This window comes from Eschrichtius robustus, chromosome 2 (assembly GCF_028021215.1).
Source record: "Eschrichtius robustus isolate mEscRob2 chromosome 2, mEscRob2.pri, whole genome shotgun sequence".
Lineage (NCBI taxonomy): Eukaryota > Metazoa > Chordata > Mammalia > Artiodactyla > Eschrichtiidae > Eschrichtius > Eschrichtius robustus.
The window spans coordinates 40,402,785-40,420,005 of record NC_090825.1 but is presented as its reverse complement, the minus strand read 5'-3'; the positions used below and the strand labels follow the sequence as shown (position 1 = coordinate 40,420,005).

The 17,221-nt window shown below is 37.8% G+C and overlaps 1 protein-coding gene across 1 annotated transcript in view; it reads right to left on the bottom strand.

The window, feature by feature from the left end:
* The window catches only part of ITGA2 (integrin subunit alpha 2), a 102,856-nt gene that overhangs the window by 47,791 nt on the left and 37,844 nt on the right, over nt 1-17,221 (bottom strand). Inside the window, exons 3-6 of the mRNA XM_068532712.1 lie at nt 6,401-6,510; nt 4,697-4,788; nt 1,437-1,551; nt 1,148-1,275 (exon numbers count right to left, since the gene is read on the bottom strand). Of these exons, the coding sequence (XP_068388813.1) occupies nt 1,148-1,275; nt 1,437-1,551; nt 4,697-4,788; nt 6,401-6,510 (445 nt within the window). The remainder of the gene's footprint in view (nt 1-1,147; nt 1,276-1,436; nt 1,552-4,696; nt 4,789-6,400; nt 6,511-17,221) is intronic.

The following is a 17,221-nucleotide window of genomic DNA, read 5'->3' as shown; positions in this document are numbered from 1 at the left end:
AAGGCCAGGAATTCCACACAAGAGACTATTAAATACAATAAGTCACATTATGGGGGAAACCCACTCAGAAACAGAGAAAATAAGCAGATACAGATGAAAACTTCTCTTATGAGGGGCCTTAACAGTGATGCTCTCCAGAAACCAGTACTATACCTAGTCTTATTTAACAGAAATTTTATTTTATTTTCTGGTGAAAGCCCTCAGTGAAACCTCCAAAGTTTTGACAGACACTAATGTCCTCTTGGTATTGAAAAGCAATGTCAATGGGGAAAATATATAACAATATTTTATAATACTGTATAGGGAAGCAGAAAAGCAAATTTCAATATAGATAACTGGAAAGCATTTTAGAAAAGTGGTCCAACAATTGTTGGGCCCTGGAGCATCAGATGCAACCCAGGAACTAGTAACTCTGTGAATTGATTCCTGTTGATATTGGATCAATGTGCTGCTACAACCAGGATGGCCCACGAAATAGCAGATTCAACAAGAAAGAAAGAAAAAAAAAAAAAACCCGAAACTTTAAAAATGCTATTCAGCATTATAAAAGCATGACGTTTCTGCTCCTGAGTTTTGCTTGCCTACCTCAGGAAGACAGAAAACCAAATTAAAGACTCTTTAAAACATAAAAAGTTATACAAAAGTATTGAAAAGACTTGTTCTACGTGAAAAATGGAAGGCTAGACTAGAATATGACAAAAGACTATAAAATAATAAATGGTAGAATTATGCTGTCTATGAACTTACTTACAAAAATTCAAAGATAATTTTTTCACCAGTAAAGAGTAAGTGAAAGAAAGTCATCATTAGTCCAAGCGTGTGTAAAAAAATACATATTGGATTTCTAAATGTATTGATTAGTTCATGAGTTAGTGGAGGAAAAAATAAGCAACTAAAGAGGATTAAGATGCTATACACATATCTGATGCCTGAATCAGGAATAGAAACCCAAGCTTAAAGACTAGCATTAGGGGAAGTCAGAGATAGAATAACTCAGTGTAGCACAAATTTCAATTAACTTTCAAGATTACCATTAAATGCCTTTAATATGGGGATTTGACAAATGCAAAGATAAAGACCTCATCTCTAATAATATTTTCTCAGAACGAAAGCCGTGGGTTAATGTATATATAATGGATGTCCATACCTGTGTCTTTGTGGGGCCTATATCCAGGCCTTGCACAAATTTTTCCAAAAAGTTCTTTACTGCATCCCAGGGATAAATACTGTTTGATTCATCACATACAACCACAACATCTATGAGGGAAGGGCAGGCTACACAGGAAACGATGAAAGAAACACATATCCATAGGTAAGGCAAAATCACATCCACACACAAGTGAGACAAAGTAAAAAAGGATGGCACTTGTTGATACAGTTTTTCCCCTCCTTTAATGTAAGGCGTTGCTCAGACCCTCTGCACAGTCATAACTTACTCTGAACTGCAGGTGAAAAGCTGGTCAGGAGCTGAAAATTGGGACTGACATCAGAGCATAACCCGGTTGTGTAAAACTGACTTCCACACTGCTGTGCCCACAGGGGACCACAGGTCTTAAAAGAAATGAAAACAGTGACAAAACACATGGAAAATGTTAACCCTCCACCTCGCCATTTGTGAAACTCAGGACTATTTCTATTCTCTTATAAGACTCTAGGAATCGTCAACTCTTGGAACTAACGAGTCAACAGTGCCTTTGAGAGAAAGTGCACTGGAGCCCACAGAAGGGGGGGAGAGGGTGGCAGATGTGCTGTGCCCGGTGGCAGGCGTCTTGGGGACCGGGGCACTGGGACTTTCAGTGTAGGGAGGAGCCCATCAGGTCACCCACCAAGCTCGACAAGAGGGGTGCTGTCCTTCCAGAGAACACCCAGGAGAAAAATGCGTGCAAAGTTCATTTTCTGTCTCTCAGATACCTGGGTCTCAGCTGCTTCATCTGTAAAATGAAGATGATCAGACCTCCTAACTTAAGGCTGCTGTGAAGACGGAATGAGTCTATAGCTATAAAACACTTAGAACAGTGCTGGGTAAATAGCAAGGGATATATAATTGTTAGCCAGCATCATTATCATTGTTATTCCTTGAACATAGGTCTCCTCCTGTCCCTTCCATTTATACTATTCAGCGGAAACCATAAGTCCTCATGTCCCCATGGGCCAGGCAGGCAGCCTGGAAGACAGCTCCAGCCAGGTGTAGACACCATGGTGAATGAAGAGCCCACGCTTTCTGTGCAGGGCAGACCACTGTGGCTCCTGCCCGCGGGCTGGTGTGAAACAGGCCCTGTGTGGCCAGACCTCCCAAATACTCAAGGAGAGTCAAAGAGAGAATTTTGTGTGAAAATTTATAGTTAACAAAAACCTGAAACACTCTACATGCTACACAAACACACAGGAGGTTCATGAACTGCCAGTTTTTAACTTTGTAGTTAACAAAGTATTTCTTTGAGGACTTCAGAACCCCATACTTCTGGCCCCTAGAACCTTCAGTTATCAAAGCTGGCGTTTGTCTTCTTGAGCACATCATACTCCAACTATTAATATCTCCACTGACCTGACCCCAAAGCTCTCCCTTTCAGCAGCCCTTGAATGCCAAGAACTCCTGAATAAATCATGATTAAATCACGTGGGAAACATTAGATTCAATAATATTCAAATCGTTAGATGTGAAAGGAGAAAAAATGGGGAAGAGAAGTCTAGTGATGATCTTAAAAAAAAACTACATAGTTTAACCTTATGTAAAGCTGTGGACCAATTATTAAAACTTAACTGAAAAGTGTGGACTTGCAAAAAGTGATTGGAAGAATGAAAGGGAACTTATTTGACCCACTTTAATTGTTGGTAGCTCAAAGGAGAAGCAGCTGTGGTCATATTTCATGCTCAATGAACAAGGCATAGTTTTTCCCTTATAAAACTGGTTCATTTTGCCAATTAGTTAGGGGGACATCACTATTGATGCCTTGGGTTAGTATACCGAATAAGATACCAACTACTGATTCCTATATCCCCACCCCCAAGGTGGTTTACCTTAATCACCCTTGAAAATACTAACTCATGAAGTATTAAAAAAGATTTTTTTGTTTTAAAAGCAATGGAAAACAGCATTAAGGAGTTGAAATTAGAATATGCCAATTGTTAATGCCAGAACAACATTCCTGCTTTAAGCCCGGAACTTAAGAAGTTTCAAACAAAAAAAAAATGTGATGATTGTCAGTCTTTTCCACAGAATTCTTAAGAGTATCTTAAGATTTTGACCTTTTAGGTATGGAAAGAAGACTTTGGCTTTTTTCTTTTTCCTTTTTTTTTTTTTCCCTCTTTCCCTCCCTCCCTCCTTCTTTCTACTCGCTACATTGACTGTTAATCTCTCAAATTCTCTTGCAATTTTATTTTATAAATAAGATTTACAAAATGTTTTATTTTTCATATAAAAATCTATAAAGTTACAGATTAAAAATCTGAAGTTACAGATTAAAACCTGAAGTTACAGACTAAAAACTTTGAAACACATTCTGTAATCCCTGTATCTCAATATGTTTTTCTTTCTTAATTTATTCAACTTGAAAAAAAAAACAAACAAAAAAGACAAAAGCAACCTTATGGTAAAGACTTCAGAAGATCATAAACCAGGAAGATTCACTGCAATATTCATTTATGCATTGATCTAACACATATTATAAGCAACACTTAATTCAGTTAGTGGTACCAAGGTCTCTCTAATATCTCTCAGTAAAAATAGAATGATATTGTTCCAAATTGATTACATTTTTAGAGTAATCTGGTTATACACCCAGGCTTTTAAGTTAGCATATCAATGTAGCATGTCATAACTAATGTAAAGTTAAAGTAAGCTTTCTAAGACTATTTTAACAGGGCTATACAACTAGGTTACACCTACATGGAGTGGCAGAAGTGTCAAATGAGACTGGGTTTTTGTTTGCCTTTAAACTCTTTTTTTTTTTTTTTTTTGGTGTGTGATGGTTTTCATTTTTTTACAGTCACATCTTTTCAACAATTTTCTATGTTATTTTTTTGTTAGTCCCAAGCTCAGAAATTATTCTCTGTTTCAGAAAACTTCCATTTTCTTCTGGTTTTTTATATTAACTTTTTAATTCACTCAGAAGTATATTTGGATATGCAAGTTATTCACCAATTAATTGTCCCCAGACCTCTTGTTAAATAAGGCATTCTGTTTTACTGATTTGTGGTGGTGTTTTCACAGCTTTCTAGAAACTAAATGAGAGTACACATTAACATGAAATAAGATGAGATCAAGCCATGCCTTAAATAATATCAGATTGGTCAATGATTATCAGAAATGATTAGAAACAAAAGTACTTTGTAGCTTTGAAACCTACTTTCTGAATTTGCAGTACCTATCCTGAATGTTCCTACAGGAAGGAGAAATGAGAGCTAGAATTCTGCTGTTATCAACAAATACAAAGCACATTTTCTAAGGGTAAAGAATCGGTGTTCCTTCTGTTCCCTTTTTCCAGAACATTCTGCGGCAATGGTTTTACTAAATATCTTAAGACGTCTACATATCAACACATTGTCCTTTCATGTTGGCTCTCCATCTAGCATGTCTTATCCAAAATCAAGCTCAAACATTTAAACCTCAAGATTTGGTTTGCTAGGAGGGATGGTGAGAAGACACTGACTTCATACTTTCTTGAAAGGAATAAGGATTTGAAAAGTAAACACTCACAAGAAATCCTCCTGTTCCCACATTCCTTGTCAGTGTCAAGCCAAGGCTCATGTTGGTTTTCATCTCAGTAACATTGGAAATGCTCGTGGAAGCTTTCAAAGGGGAGAAGATTTTTAAGAGTGGTTAAATCATCATTTATTTAAAGCCATTTCTTTTTCAATGTACACTCAGGTTTACATGAAGCATTGAATTTAGTGCTCGTGTTATATAATGAGGTGTATGCAAATGAGATGCCTTCAGTGATCTGGCAGCTCATTTAAATATGTGATCACATCCGCAGAATGTGATCCTAGGGGGTGGAGTCTGCAAAGGTCATGGTGGCTCCAGCTAAAGCTTTATTCTGGATCGGAAAAAAATATCCTTAAAGTGTTATCGAAGAATGCCGTATGGTAGAATCTGGCTCAAAGCAATAGTGAATGAACTTTAAAAGGAAATCATGACACTAGCATGTAGAATAATAGATAAATCTCTCCAACCTTCTCTCTCCCACTCAAATAGGGCATCATCTGCTGTATCCATTCTTGAGCTACTGAACATTGAAATTCTTCTCAATAATATCATTATTTTCTCATATCCTCTAATCTCTGCCAAGGTGTATACATATATATACACATACAGGTATACATATACATAAAATTACGCTGTTTATGTATATGTGTATACACATAAATTATGCTAAGTCATCTGCTCATATGTATATATACATATGCATAACATTTCTAAAATAATAAAAAAATATATATTAGGGGTGAGTATTCAAAAGTTTTATTATATAGTTTATCCCCCATTTCCCAGGATACCTGTTTTAAAACTTCACCCTTCTTCTCAAGCCTCCAAACTCAACCCAGATCCCATCAATCTCTACTGCAAAGAAGATAATCACACTTGAAGGATAATCTCAACTTCTCTCATCTTTACCTAAAGGTCCTTCTAGAATTCTGACTTCTCTCTTTCCTTTGTGTTTCAGAGAAGAGAGCATTCTTCCTAAGACTCATTTTCCCAGGTACCAGAGGCATTAATTCCATCCAGTTAACTTTATTCTTGACCAGTAGTCACTCCCTTTTTATTGCCTCCTTCCACTCTCCCTACAAATAGGATCATCTCTTTTTTATTAGAAAAATTGTCTCTTAACCCTGCTACCTTATCAAACTATTTTCCCAATTCTCCTTCACTACTTAACTTCTGGAAACGGAGGTCTACTTTTGTGGATAATTAAAACAGCAATTCCAAACAATTACAAAGAATTCCAAATTGTGAATTTTTTTTAGTAGAATGAAATCATTTAGACATGACCAGAAATACAGAGTGTTCCTCAGCACCCCCAAAATCAGCCCTAGTACTGATGTTTCTATACTTAATGGTTTGTTTTGAGGAGGGAGAGAAGTATGGATAGTCTCAGATTTCTATAAGTAACCAGCAAAATAATCCTACATGTCGGTGGAAACTGGTCCGCAGTCTGGGGGTAGATGGCCCAGGAGGCAGCACGTTTCCCATGCATCCATCTTACTTAATCAGGTCATTAAACTGTGTTGGAAATTTGAATACAGTTGGGCCCCATATGACTACAGAGATAAAGGCAACAAAAGCTATCTATATTCCTTAAAGACAAAACTATGATTGGTTTTGTTGTTATTTTTCAACTGGGTATATAACAAATGAGATTTTGTTACGTGTAAAAAAATCACATTGCTAATTATAACTTACTTTGCAAATTCAGTTTTTCACATGTAGTGGTGGATAGATCAACAGGACATTTATACACATCTCCCATTCGGTTCTCAGGAAAGCCACTCCATGGTGAACCAACCAGTAACCTAGAAATAGGGATTTTATTTCCCATTAGACATAAAATGTTAGCTATAGTTTCTTAAAGATAAAGCTGACCACAAAACAGTAAAAAAAAAACAAATTTAATTTCAATTTTTAATAAGTGAACAGTTTCTATTTGCTCAGCTATAATTTGTTCTCCTTCTTTTCCTTTTAGCTGATCAAGATCCTTGATGAGCATCTACAGTACAGCTGTCTTGCCACACACCTGGGAGGTCTCTCCAAAGAAGTTCTGTCCAACAGAAATATAATGCAAGCCACAAATGTGGGCACATATGTAATTTTAAGTTTTCTAGTGGCCACATTAATAAAACAAAAAAGCAACAGGTGAAATTAACTTAAATAATATATTTTATTTAACTCAATATGTCCACACTAGCGTGCAATCAGTATTAAAATTATTAATGAGCTATTTGACATCCTTTTTTCCATACTAAGTGTTTGGAATTCAGTGTGTATATTTTGAGCACATATCAATGTGGACAAGTAATATTTCAAGTGTTCAGTAGCCATGGGTGGCCAGTGGCTCTTTGGTCAGCATAGCTCTAAAGAATGAAATGATATTAAAAGCTAAAGTGAAAACTAACATTTGTCTAGTGCTTTCTATGCCCTAAGCACTTTCATATGTTATTTAGGGAGCAGATGAGCTATCTAAGTGGCTTTATGCTTATTGTCTATATAAGGGAATCCTCAGCAAAAATACAGAGCGAGTGTACTGTGGGGCTCTCCTTATGTGTATCATGTTTATAGCCGAAATACAGAACACTGAGGTCAGAGATGGGTGCTAACATCTTCCTTTGGTTAGTTCACTTCCTACAGAGTTTTTCCAGTAAGAGACTATGCATTTCCCTGTAGAACCACTCACTCGACATTTCTGGCCACAGAAGAATGGACAGAAAGAGTCCATGTAACAGCCTGATCTTTAGAAACTCCTGTAGGTTAATTACTCAGCAGCATCCAGTGACTAAGGAAGCATGTTTGACTCAACATTTTTTCCTTGTCAAAGTTGGGAAGGATTAGATTATTGATCTATGAAACTTAAATTATTTCATGAGGCTTCTGTCTAAATATTTTAACATTATTGATTAAACAACATGTGCCCAATTAAGTGCTACAGTGGATAAAAAAGTCAAAGGTACATTTCTGTCTACTAACTTAGTAAAACTGTTTAAAATACGTAACAAGTATAATAATAATCATACAAATGAGTGGAAAGATATGAATAAGTTCCCCTTCCTGAAAAAAAGTAAAATGGTCTAAGGAAGCAAAAATGGACATCAAAGGATGAGGCTGGTAGTCAGCATTTTTAACAGAGGGAACATCACGAACAATCATGGAAAGAGGAAAATACAAATTATTTTGAAAGAGAGTTAATGATTCAGTAATAGTCTTCTCCCCTTATTCATCTTATACAATTATTTTCAAACTAATATTTTGTAGAGCATTCTAGAATACTTTATTTTTTGAATATTCGTTTTGTTTATTTATTTTCTTTATTTTTTTGGCTGTGTCAGTTCTTAGTTCTGGCACACGAGATCTTTGCTGAGGCATGCAGGATCTTTCATTACAGCGCATGGGCTCTTCATTGCAGTGCGCGGGCTTCTCTCTAGTTGTGTCGTGCGGGTTTTCTCTCTCTAGTTGTGGTGTGCAGGCTCCAGAGTGCATGGGCTCTGTGGTTTGCGGCACACAGGCTCTCTTGTTGAGGTAAACAAGCTCAGTAGTTGTGGCGCAAGGGCTTAGTTGCCCGGCTGCATATGGGATCTTAGTTCCCCAACCAGGGACTGAACGTGCGTCCCCTGCATTGGAATGCAGATTCTTTACCACTGGACCACCAGGGAAGTTCCTAGAATACTTTAAAACAGCTAACTTTGATTAAGGTTAGAGTTGAAATTTTTTGTCTTCTGAGTAGATACTTTACCTAATTTACCTGTTAAAATATTGCCTATAGAAATCATCGACAAAACAAAAAGACAACCTACTGAATGGGAGAAAATATTTGCAAATTGTAAGACTGATAAGGGGTTAATATACACAGTATATAAACAGCTCATACAACTCAACATCAAAGAAAAAAAAACAATCAAAAAAAAAAAGGGGGAGGGAGGAACTTCAAGATGGCGGAGGAGTAAGACGTGGAGATCACCTTCCTCCCCATAAATACAACAAAAATACACCTACATGTGGAACAACTCCTACAGAACACCTACTGAATGCTTGCAGAAGACCTCAGACTTCCCAAAAGGCAAGAAACTTCCCACGTACCTGGGTAGGGCAAAAGAAAAAAGAAAAAACAGAGACAAAAGAGTAGGGACAAACTGCACCTCTGGGAGGGAGCTGTGAAGGAGGAAAGGTTTCCACACACTAGGGAGCCCCTTCACTAGTGGGGATGGAGGGTGGGCAGGGGGAAAGCTTCGGAGTCATGGAGGAGAGTGCAGCAACAGGGGTGCAGAGGGCAAAGCAGAGAGATTCCCACACAGAGGATCAGTGCCGACCAGCACTCACCAACCTGAGAGGCTTGTCTGCTCAACCTCTGAGTCGGGTGGGGGCTGGGAGCTGAGGCTCGGGCTTCAGAGGTCAGATCCCAGGGACAGGACTGGGGGTGGCTGCATGAACACAGCCTGAAGGGGGCTAGTGCACCACAGCTAGCTGGGAGGGAGTCTGGGAAAAAGTCTGGACTTGCCTAAGAGGCAAGAGACCACTGTTTCGGAGTGCGCAAGGAGAGGGGATTCAGAGCACCGCCTAAACGAGCTCCAGAGACAGGCATGAGCCGCGGCTATCAGCGTGGACACCAGAGACGGGCATGAAACACTAACACTGCTGCTGCAGCCACCAAGAAGCCTATGTGCAAGCACGGGTCACTATCCACACCTCCCGTCCTGGGAGCCTGTGCAGCCCTCGATTGCCAGGGTCCCGTGATCCAGGGACAACTTCCCAGGGAGAATGCACGGTGCGCCTCAGGCTGCTGCAACGTCACGCCGGCCTCTGCCACCGCAGGCTCACCCCGCATTCCAGTATAACTACCGTACCCCTCCCTTCCCCCAGCCTGAGTGAGCCAGAGCCCTGGAATCATCGCTCCTTTAACACCCTCCTGTCTGGGTGAAGAACAGATGCCAAAGGGCGACCTACCTGCAGAGGCAGGGGCAAATCCAAAGCTGAACCCCAGGAGCTGTGCGAACAAAGAAGAGAAAGGGAGATCTCTCCATGAAGCCTCAGAAGCAGCAGATTAAATCTCCACAATCAACTTGATGTACCTGCATCTGTGGAATACCTGAATAGACAACGAATCATCCCCAAACTGAGGCGGTGGACTTTGGGGGCAACTGTAGACTTGGGGTTTGCTTTCTGTGTCTAATTTGTTTCTACTTTTATGTTTATCTTAGTTTAGTATTTAGAGCTTATTATCATTGAGAGATTTGTTTATTGATTTGTTTGCTCTCTTCCTCTTTTTACATATATATGTATATATATTTTTCTTTTTCTCTTTTTGTGATTCTGTATGTGTATGCTTCCTTGTGTGATTTTGTCTGCATAGGTTTGCTTTTACCATCTGTCCTAGGGTTCTTTCTGGGTTTTTTTAGTATAGTTTTTAGTGCTTGTTATCATTGGTGGATTTGTTTGTTGGTTTGGTTGCTCTCTTTTTTTTTTTTTAAACTTTTTATTTATTTATTTTAATAATTTTTTTATTTTTTATTTTAATAACTTTATTTTTATTTTTTCTTTCTTTCTTTTTAATTTCTTTTCTCCCTTTTCTTCTGAGCCATGTGGCTGACAGGGTCTTGGTGCTCCAGCCAGGTGTCAGGCCTGAGCCTCTGAGGTGGGAGAGCCAAGTTCAGGACATTGGTCCACCAGAGACCTACTGGACCCTCATAACATCAATCGGTGAGAGCTCTCCCAGAGAGCTCCATCTCAATGCTAAGACCCAGCTCCACTCAACAATCAGTAAGCTCCAGTGCTGGACACCCCATGCTAAACAACTAGCAAGACAGGAACACAACACCACCCATTAGCAGAGAGGTTGCCTAAAATCATAATAAGGTCACAGACACCCCAAAACACACCACTGGACGTGGTCCTGCCCACCAGAAAGACAAGATCCAGACTCACCCATCAGAACACAGGCACCAGGCCCCGCTACCAGGAAGCCTACACAGCCCACTGAACCAAACTTACCTACTGGGGGCAGACACCAAAAACAATGGGAACTATGAACCTGTAGCCGGTTAAAAGGAGACCCCAAACACAGTAAGTAAAGCAAACTGAGAAGACAGAGAAATACATAGCAGATGAAGGAGCAAGGTAAAAACCCACCAGACCAAACAAATGAAGAGGAAATATGCAGTCTACCTGAAAAAGAATTCAGAGTAATGATAGTAAAGATGATCCAAAATCTTGGAAATAGAATGGAGAAAATACAAGAAACGTTTTAACAGGGACCTAGAAGAACTAAAGAGCAAACAAAAAATGATGAACAACAATATAAATGAAATTATAAATTCTCTAGAAGGAATCAATAGCAGAATAACTGAGGCAGAAGACTGGATAAGTGACCTGGATGATAAAATTGTGGAAATAACTACTGCAGAGCAGAATAAAGAAAAAGAATGAAAAGAATTTAGGACAGTCTCAGAGACAACTGGGACAACATTAAATGCACCAACGTTCAAATTATAGGGGTCCCAGAAGATGAATTGAAAAAGAAAAGGACTGAGAAAATATTTGAAGAGATTATAGTTGAAAAGTTCCCTAATATGGGAAAGGAAATAGTCACTCAAGTCCAGGAAGTGCAGAGCCCCATACAGGATAAATCCAAGGAGAAACACGCCAAGACACATATTAATCAAACTATCAAAAATTAAATACAAAGAAAAAATATTAAAAACAGCAAGGGAAAAGCAAAAATTAACATACAAGGGAATTCCCAAAAGGTTAACAGCTGATCTTTCAGCAGAAACTCTGCAAGCCAGAAGGGAGTGGCAGGACATATTTAAAGTGATGAAAGGGAAAAACTTACAACCAAGATTACTCTACCTGGCAAGGATCTCATTCAGATTTGATGGAGAAATTAAAACTTTTACAGACAAGCAAAAGCTAAGAGAATTCAGCACCATCAAACCAGCTTTACAACAAATGCTAAAGGAACTTCTCTAGGCAGGAAACACAAGAGAAGGAAAAGACCTATAAAAACAAACCCAAAACAATTAAGAAAATGGTAATAGAAACATACATATCGATAATTACCTTAAATGTAAATGTTTCAAATGCTCCACCCAAAAGACACAGACTGGCTGAATGGACACAAAAACAAGACCCGTATATATGCTGTCTACAAGAGACCCACTTCAGACCTAGGGACACATACAGACTGAAAGTGAGGGGATGGAAAAAGATATTCCATGCAAATGGAAATCAAAAGAAAGCTGGAGTAGCAATTCTCATATCAGACAAAATAGACTTTAAAATAAAGACTATTATGAGAAACAAAGAAGGAAACTACATAATGATCAAGGGATCAATCCAGGAAGAAGATATAACAATTGTAAATATATATGCACCCAACATAGGAGCACCTCAATACATAAAGCAAATGCTAACAGCCATAAAAGGGGAAATCGACAGTAACACAATAATATTAGGGGACTTTAACACCCCACTTTCACCAATGGACAGATCATCCAAGATGAAAATAAATAAGGAAACACAAGCTTTAAATGACACATTAAACAAGATGGAATTAATTGATATTTATAGGACATTCCATCCAAAAACAACAGAATACACTTACTTCTCAAATGCTCATGGAACATTCTCCAGGATAGACCATATCTTGGGTCACAAATCAAGCATTGGTAAATTTAAGAAAATTGAAAACATATTAAGTATCTTTTCTGACCACAACGCCATAAGACTAGATATCAATTACAGGAAAAAAACTGTAAAAATACAAACACATTGTGGCTAAACCATACATTACTAAATAACCAAGAGGTCACTGAGGAAATCAAAAAATATCTAGAAACAAATGACAATGAAAACACGATGACCCAAAATCTATGGGATGCAGCAAAAGCAGTTCTAAGAGGGATGTATATAGCAATACAATCCTACCTCAAGGAACAAAAAAATCTCAAATAAACAACCTAAACTTACACCTAAAACAATTAGAGAAAGAAGAACAAAAAAAACCCAAAGTTAGCACAAGGAAAGAAGTCATAAAGATCACATCAGAAATAAATGAAAACTAAATGAAGGAAATGATAGCAAAGATCAATAAAACTAAAAGCTGGTTCTTTGAGAAGATAAACAAAATTGATAAACCATTAGCCAGACTCATCAAGAAAAAAAGGGAAAAGACTCAAATCAACAGAATTAGAAATGAATAAGGAGAAGTAACAACTGACACTGCAGAAATACAAAGGATCATGAGAGATTACTACAAGCAACTATATGCCAATAAAATGGACAACCTGGAAGAAATGGACAAATACTTAGAAAAGCACAACCTTCCGAGACTGAGCCAGGAAGAAAGAGAAAATATAAACAGACCAATCACAAGCACTGAAATTGAAACTATGAAAAAATCTTCCAGCAAACAAAAGCCCAGGAACAGATGGCTTCACAGGCCAATTTTATCAAACATTTAGAGAAGAGCTAACACCTATCCTTCTCAAACTCTTCCAAAATAGAGCAGAGCGAGGAGCACTCCCAAACTCATTCTACGAGGCCACCATCATCCTGATACGAAAACCAGACAAAGATGTCACAAAAAAAAGACAACTACAGGCCCATAGCACTGATGAACACAGATGCAAAAATCCTCAACAAAATACTAGCAAACAGAATCCAACAGCACATTATAAGGATCATACACCATGATCAAGTGGGGTTTATCCCAGGAATGCAAGAATTCTTCAATATATGCAAATCAATCAATGTGATACACCATATTAACAAAGTGAAGAATAAACACCATATGATCATATCAATAGATGCAGAAAAAGCTTTTGACAAAATTCAACACCCATTTATGATGAAAACCCACCAGAAAGTAGGCATAGAGGGAACTTACCTCAACATAATAAAGGCCACATATGACAAACCCACAGCCAACATCGTTCTCAGTGGTGAAAAACTGAAACCATTTCCACTAAGACCAGGAACAAGATAAGGTTGCCCACTCTCACCACTACTATTCAACATAGTTTTGGAAGTCCTAGCAACGGTAATCAGGGAAGAAAAAGAAATTAAAGGAATCCAAATCGGAAAAGAAGAAGTAAAACTGTCACTCTTTGCAGATGACATGATACTATACAGAGAATTCTAAAGATGTTACCAGAAAACTCCTAGAGCTAATCAATGAATTTGGTAAAGTAGCAGGATACAAAATTAATGTACAGAAATCTCTTGCATTCCTACACACTAATGATGAAAAATCTGAAAGAGAAATTAAGGAAACACTCCCATTTACCACTGCAACAAAAAGAATAAAATACCTAGGAATAAACCTACCTAGGTAGACCTGTATGCAGAAGACTATAAGACACTGATGAAAGAAACTAAAGACGATACAGATGGAGAGATATACCATATTCTTGGATTGGAAGAATCAATATTGTGAAAATGACTATACTATAGGATTCAGTGCAATCCCTATCAAACTACCAACGGCATTTTTCACAGAACTAGAACAAAACATTGCACAATTTGCATGGAAACACAAAAGATCCCGAATAGCCAAAGCAATCTTGAGAAAGAAAAACGGAGCTCAAGGAATCAGGCTCCCAGACTTCAGACTATAATACAAAGCTACAGTAATCAAGACAGTATGGTACTGGCACAAAAACAGAAATGTAGATCAATGGAACAGGATAGAAAGACCAGAGATAAACCCATGCACGTATGGTCACCTTATCTTTGACAAAGGAGGCAAGGATATACAATGGAGAAAAGAAAGCCTCTTCAATAAGTGGTGTTGGGAAAACAGGACAGCTACATGTTATAGAATGAAATTAGAATACTCCCTAACACCATACACAAAAATAAACTCAAAATGGATTAGAGACCTAAATGTAAGACACTATAAAACTCTTAGAGGAAAACGTAGGCAGAACACTGTATGACATAAATCACATCAAGATCCTTTTTGACCCACCTCCTGGAGAAATGGAAATAAAAACAAAAATAAACAAATGGGACCTAATGAAACTTACAAGCTTTTGCACAGCAAAGGAAACCATAAACAAGACCAAAAGACAACCCTCAGAATGGGAGAAAATATTTGCAAACGAAGCAACTGACAAAGCATTAATCTCCAAAATATACAAGCAGCTCTGGAAGTTCAACATCAAACAACCCAGTCCAAAAATGGGCAGAAGAGCTAAATAGACATTTCTCCAAAGAAGATATACAGATTGCCAACAAATACATGAAATGATGCTCAACATCACTAATCATTAGAGAAATGTAAATCAAAACTACAATGAGGTATCACCTCACACCAGTCAGAATGGCCATCATCAAAAAAATCTACAAACAATAAATGCTGGAGAGGGTGTGGAGAAAAGGGAACCCTCTTGCACTGTTGGAGGAATGTAAATTGATACAGCCACTATGGAGAACACTATGGAGGTTCCTTAAAAAACTAAAAATAGAATTACCAATATGACCCAGCAATCCCACTACTGGGCATATATCCGGAGAAAAGCATAATTCACAAAGAGTCATGTACCACAATGTTCACTGCAGCACTATTTACAATAGCCAGGTCATGGAAACCACCTACGTTTCCACTGACAGATGAATGCATAAAGAAGGTGTGGCACATATATACAATGGAATATTACTCAGCTATAAAAAGAAACGAAATAATTGAGTTATTTGTAGTGAGGTGGTTGGACCTGGAGTCTGTCATACAGAGTGAAGTAAGTCAGAAAGAGAAAAACAAATACTGTAAGCTAACACATATTTATGGAATCTAAAAAAAAAAAAAAAAAAAAGGTTCTGAAGAACCTAGGGGCAGGACAGGAATAAAGATGCAGACATAGAGAATGGACTTGAGGACATGGGGAGGGGGAAAGGTAAGCTGGGATGAAGTGAGAGAGTGGCATGGACATATATACACTACCAAATGTAAAATAGATAGCTAGTGGGAAGCATCCACATAGCACAGGGAGATCAGCTCGGTGCTTTGTGACCACCTAGAGGGGTGGGATAGGGAGGGTGGTAGGGAGACGCAAGAGGGAGGGGATATGAGGATATATGTATATGTATAGCTGATTCACTTTGTTATACAGCAGCACCTAACACACCACTGTAAAGCAATTATACTCCAATAAAGATGTTTTAAAAGAAAAAAAAGGGCAGAAGACCTGAAGAAACATTTTTCCGAAGAAGACATACAGATGGCCAATAGGCACATGGAAAGATCCTTAACATCATCAATCATCAGAGAAATGCAAATTAAAACCACAATGAAATAGCACTTCATACCTGTCAGAATCGCTATCATCAAAAAGACCACAAATAACAAATGTTGGTGAGGATGTGGAGAAAAGAGAACCCTCGTACACTCTTGGTGGGAATGTAAATTGGTGCAGCCATGATGGAAAACAGTATGGAGGTTTCTTAAAAAACTAAAAATAGAACTACCATATGACCCAGCAATTCTACTTCTGGGTATTTATCTGGGGAAAAAAACAAAAACAAAAAAACCCACTAATTTGAAAAGATATGTGTACCCCAATGTTCAAAGCAGCATTTTTTACAATTTCCAAGATATGAAAGCAACCTAAGTGTCCATCAACAGATGAATGGATAAAGAAGATGTGGTACACACACACACACACACACACACACACACACACACACACACTGGAATACTATTTAGCCATAAAAAATGAATGAAATTTTGCCATTTGCAACAACATGAATGAACTTGGAGGGTATTATGCTTAGTGAAATAAGTGAGACAGAGAAAGACAAATACTGTATGATATCACTTCTATGTGGACTCTAAAAAATAAAACACACTTGTGAATAGAACAAAAAAGAAACAGACTCACAGATACAGAGAACAAACTAGTGGTTACCAGTGCAGAGAGGGAAGGGAGGAGGGGCAATATAGCGGTAGAGGATTAAGAGGCACAAATTACTATGTATAAATAAATAAGCTATAAGGATATATAGTACAACACAGGGAATATAGTCAATATTTTATAATAACTATAAATGGAACATAACCTTTAAAAATTGTGAACCACTATCTGTATACCTGAAATACAAATAGAAATAGGAATTGACATATTGGCTATTAGTAAGTCCCAATATTCACTTTAATGGAGGGAGAGAATCATAGAGCAGGATTCGAAGTGCATGCTTGAACATATCTGATGTTCTTCAAATTCATGACAACTCAGAGGAAGTTAGGAAACTTATGAAGACTCTGTATTGTAAAAACTATCTTCCAGCAGCTCGATTTTTCTCCATTTGTACAAATCTCTGGTCTTCATTCCATAGTGGAACTACACAGTATTACCTCTGATCTTTGTGTGCAGGATACATCTTAAAATTTAAGAAAGAAAGAAAGAGACTGAAAAAGAGTATACATATATATATATATATATATATATATACACACACACACACACACACACATATATATATTTAATCACTTTGCTGTACACCTGAAACTAACATTATAAA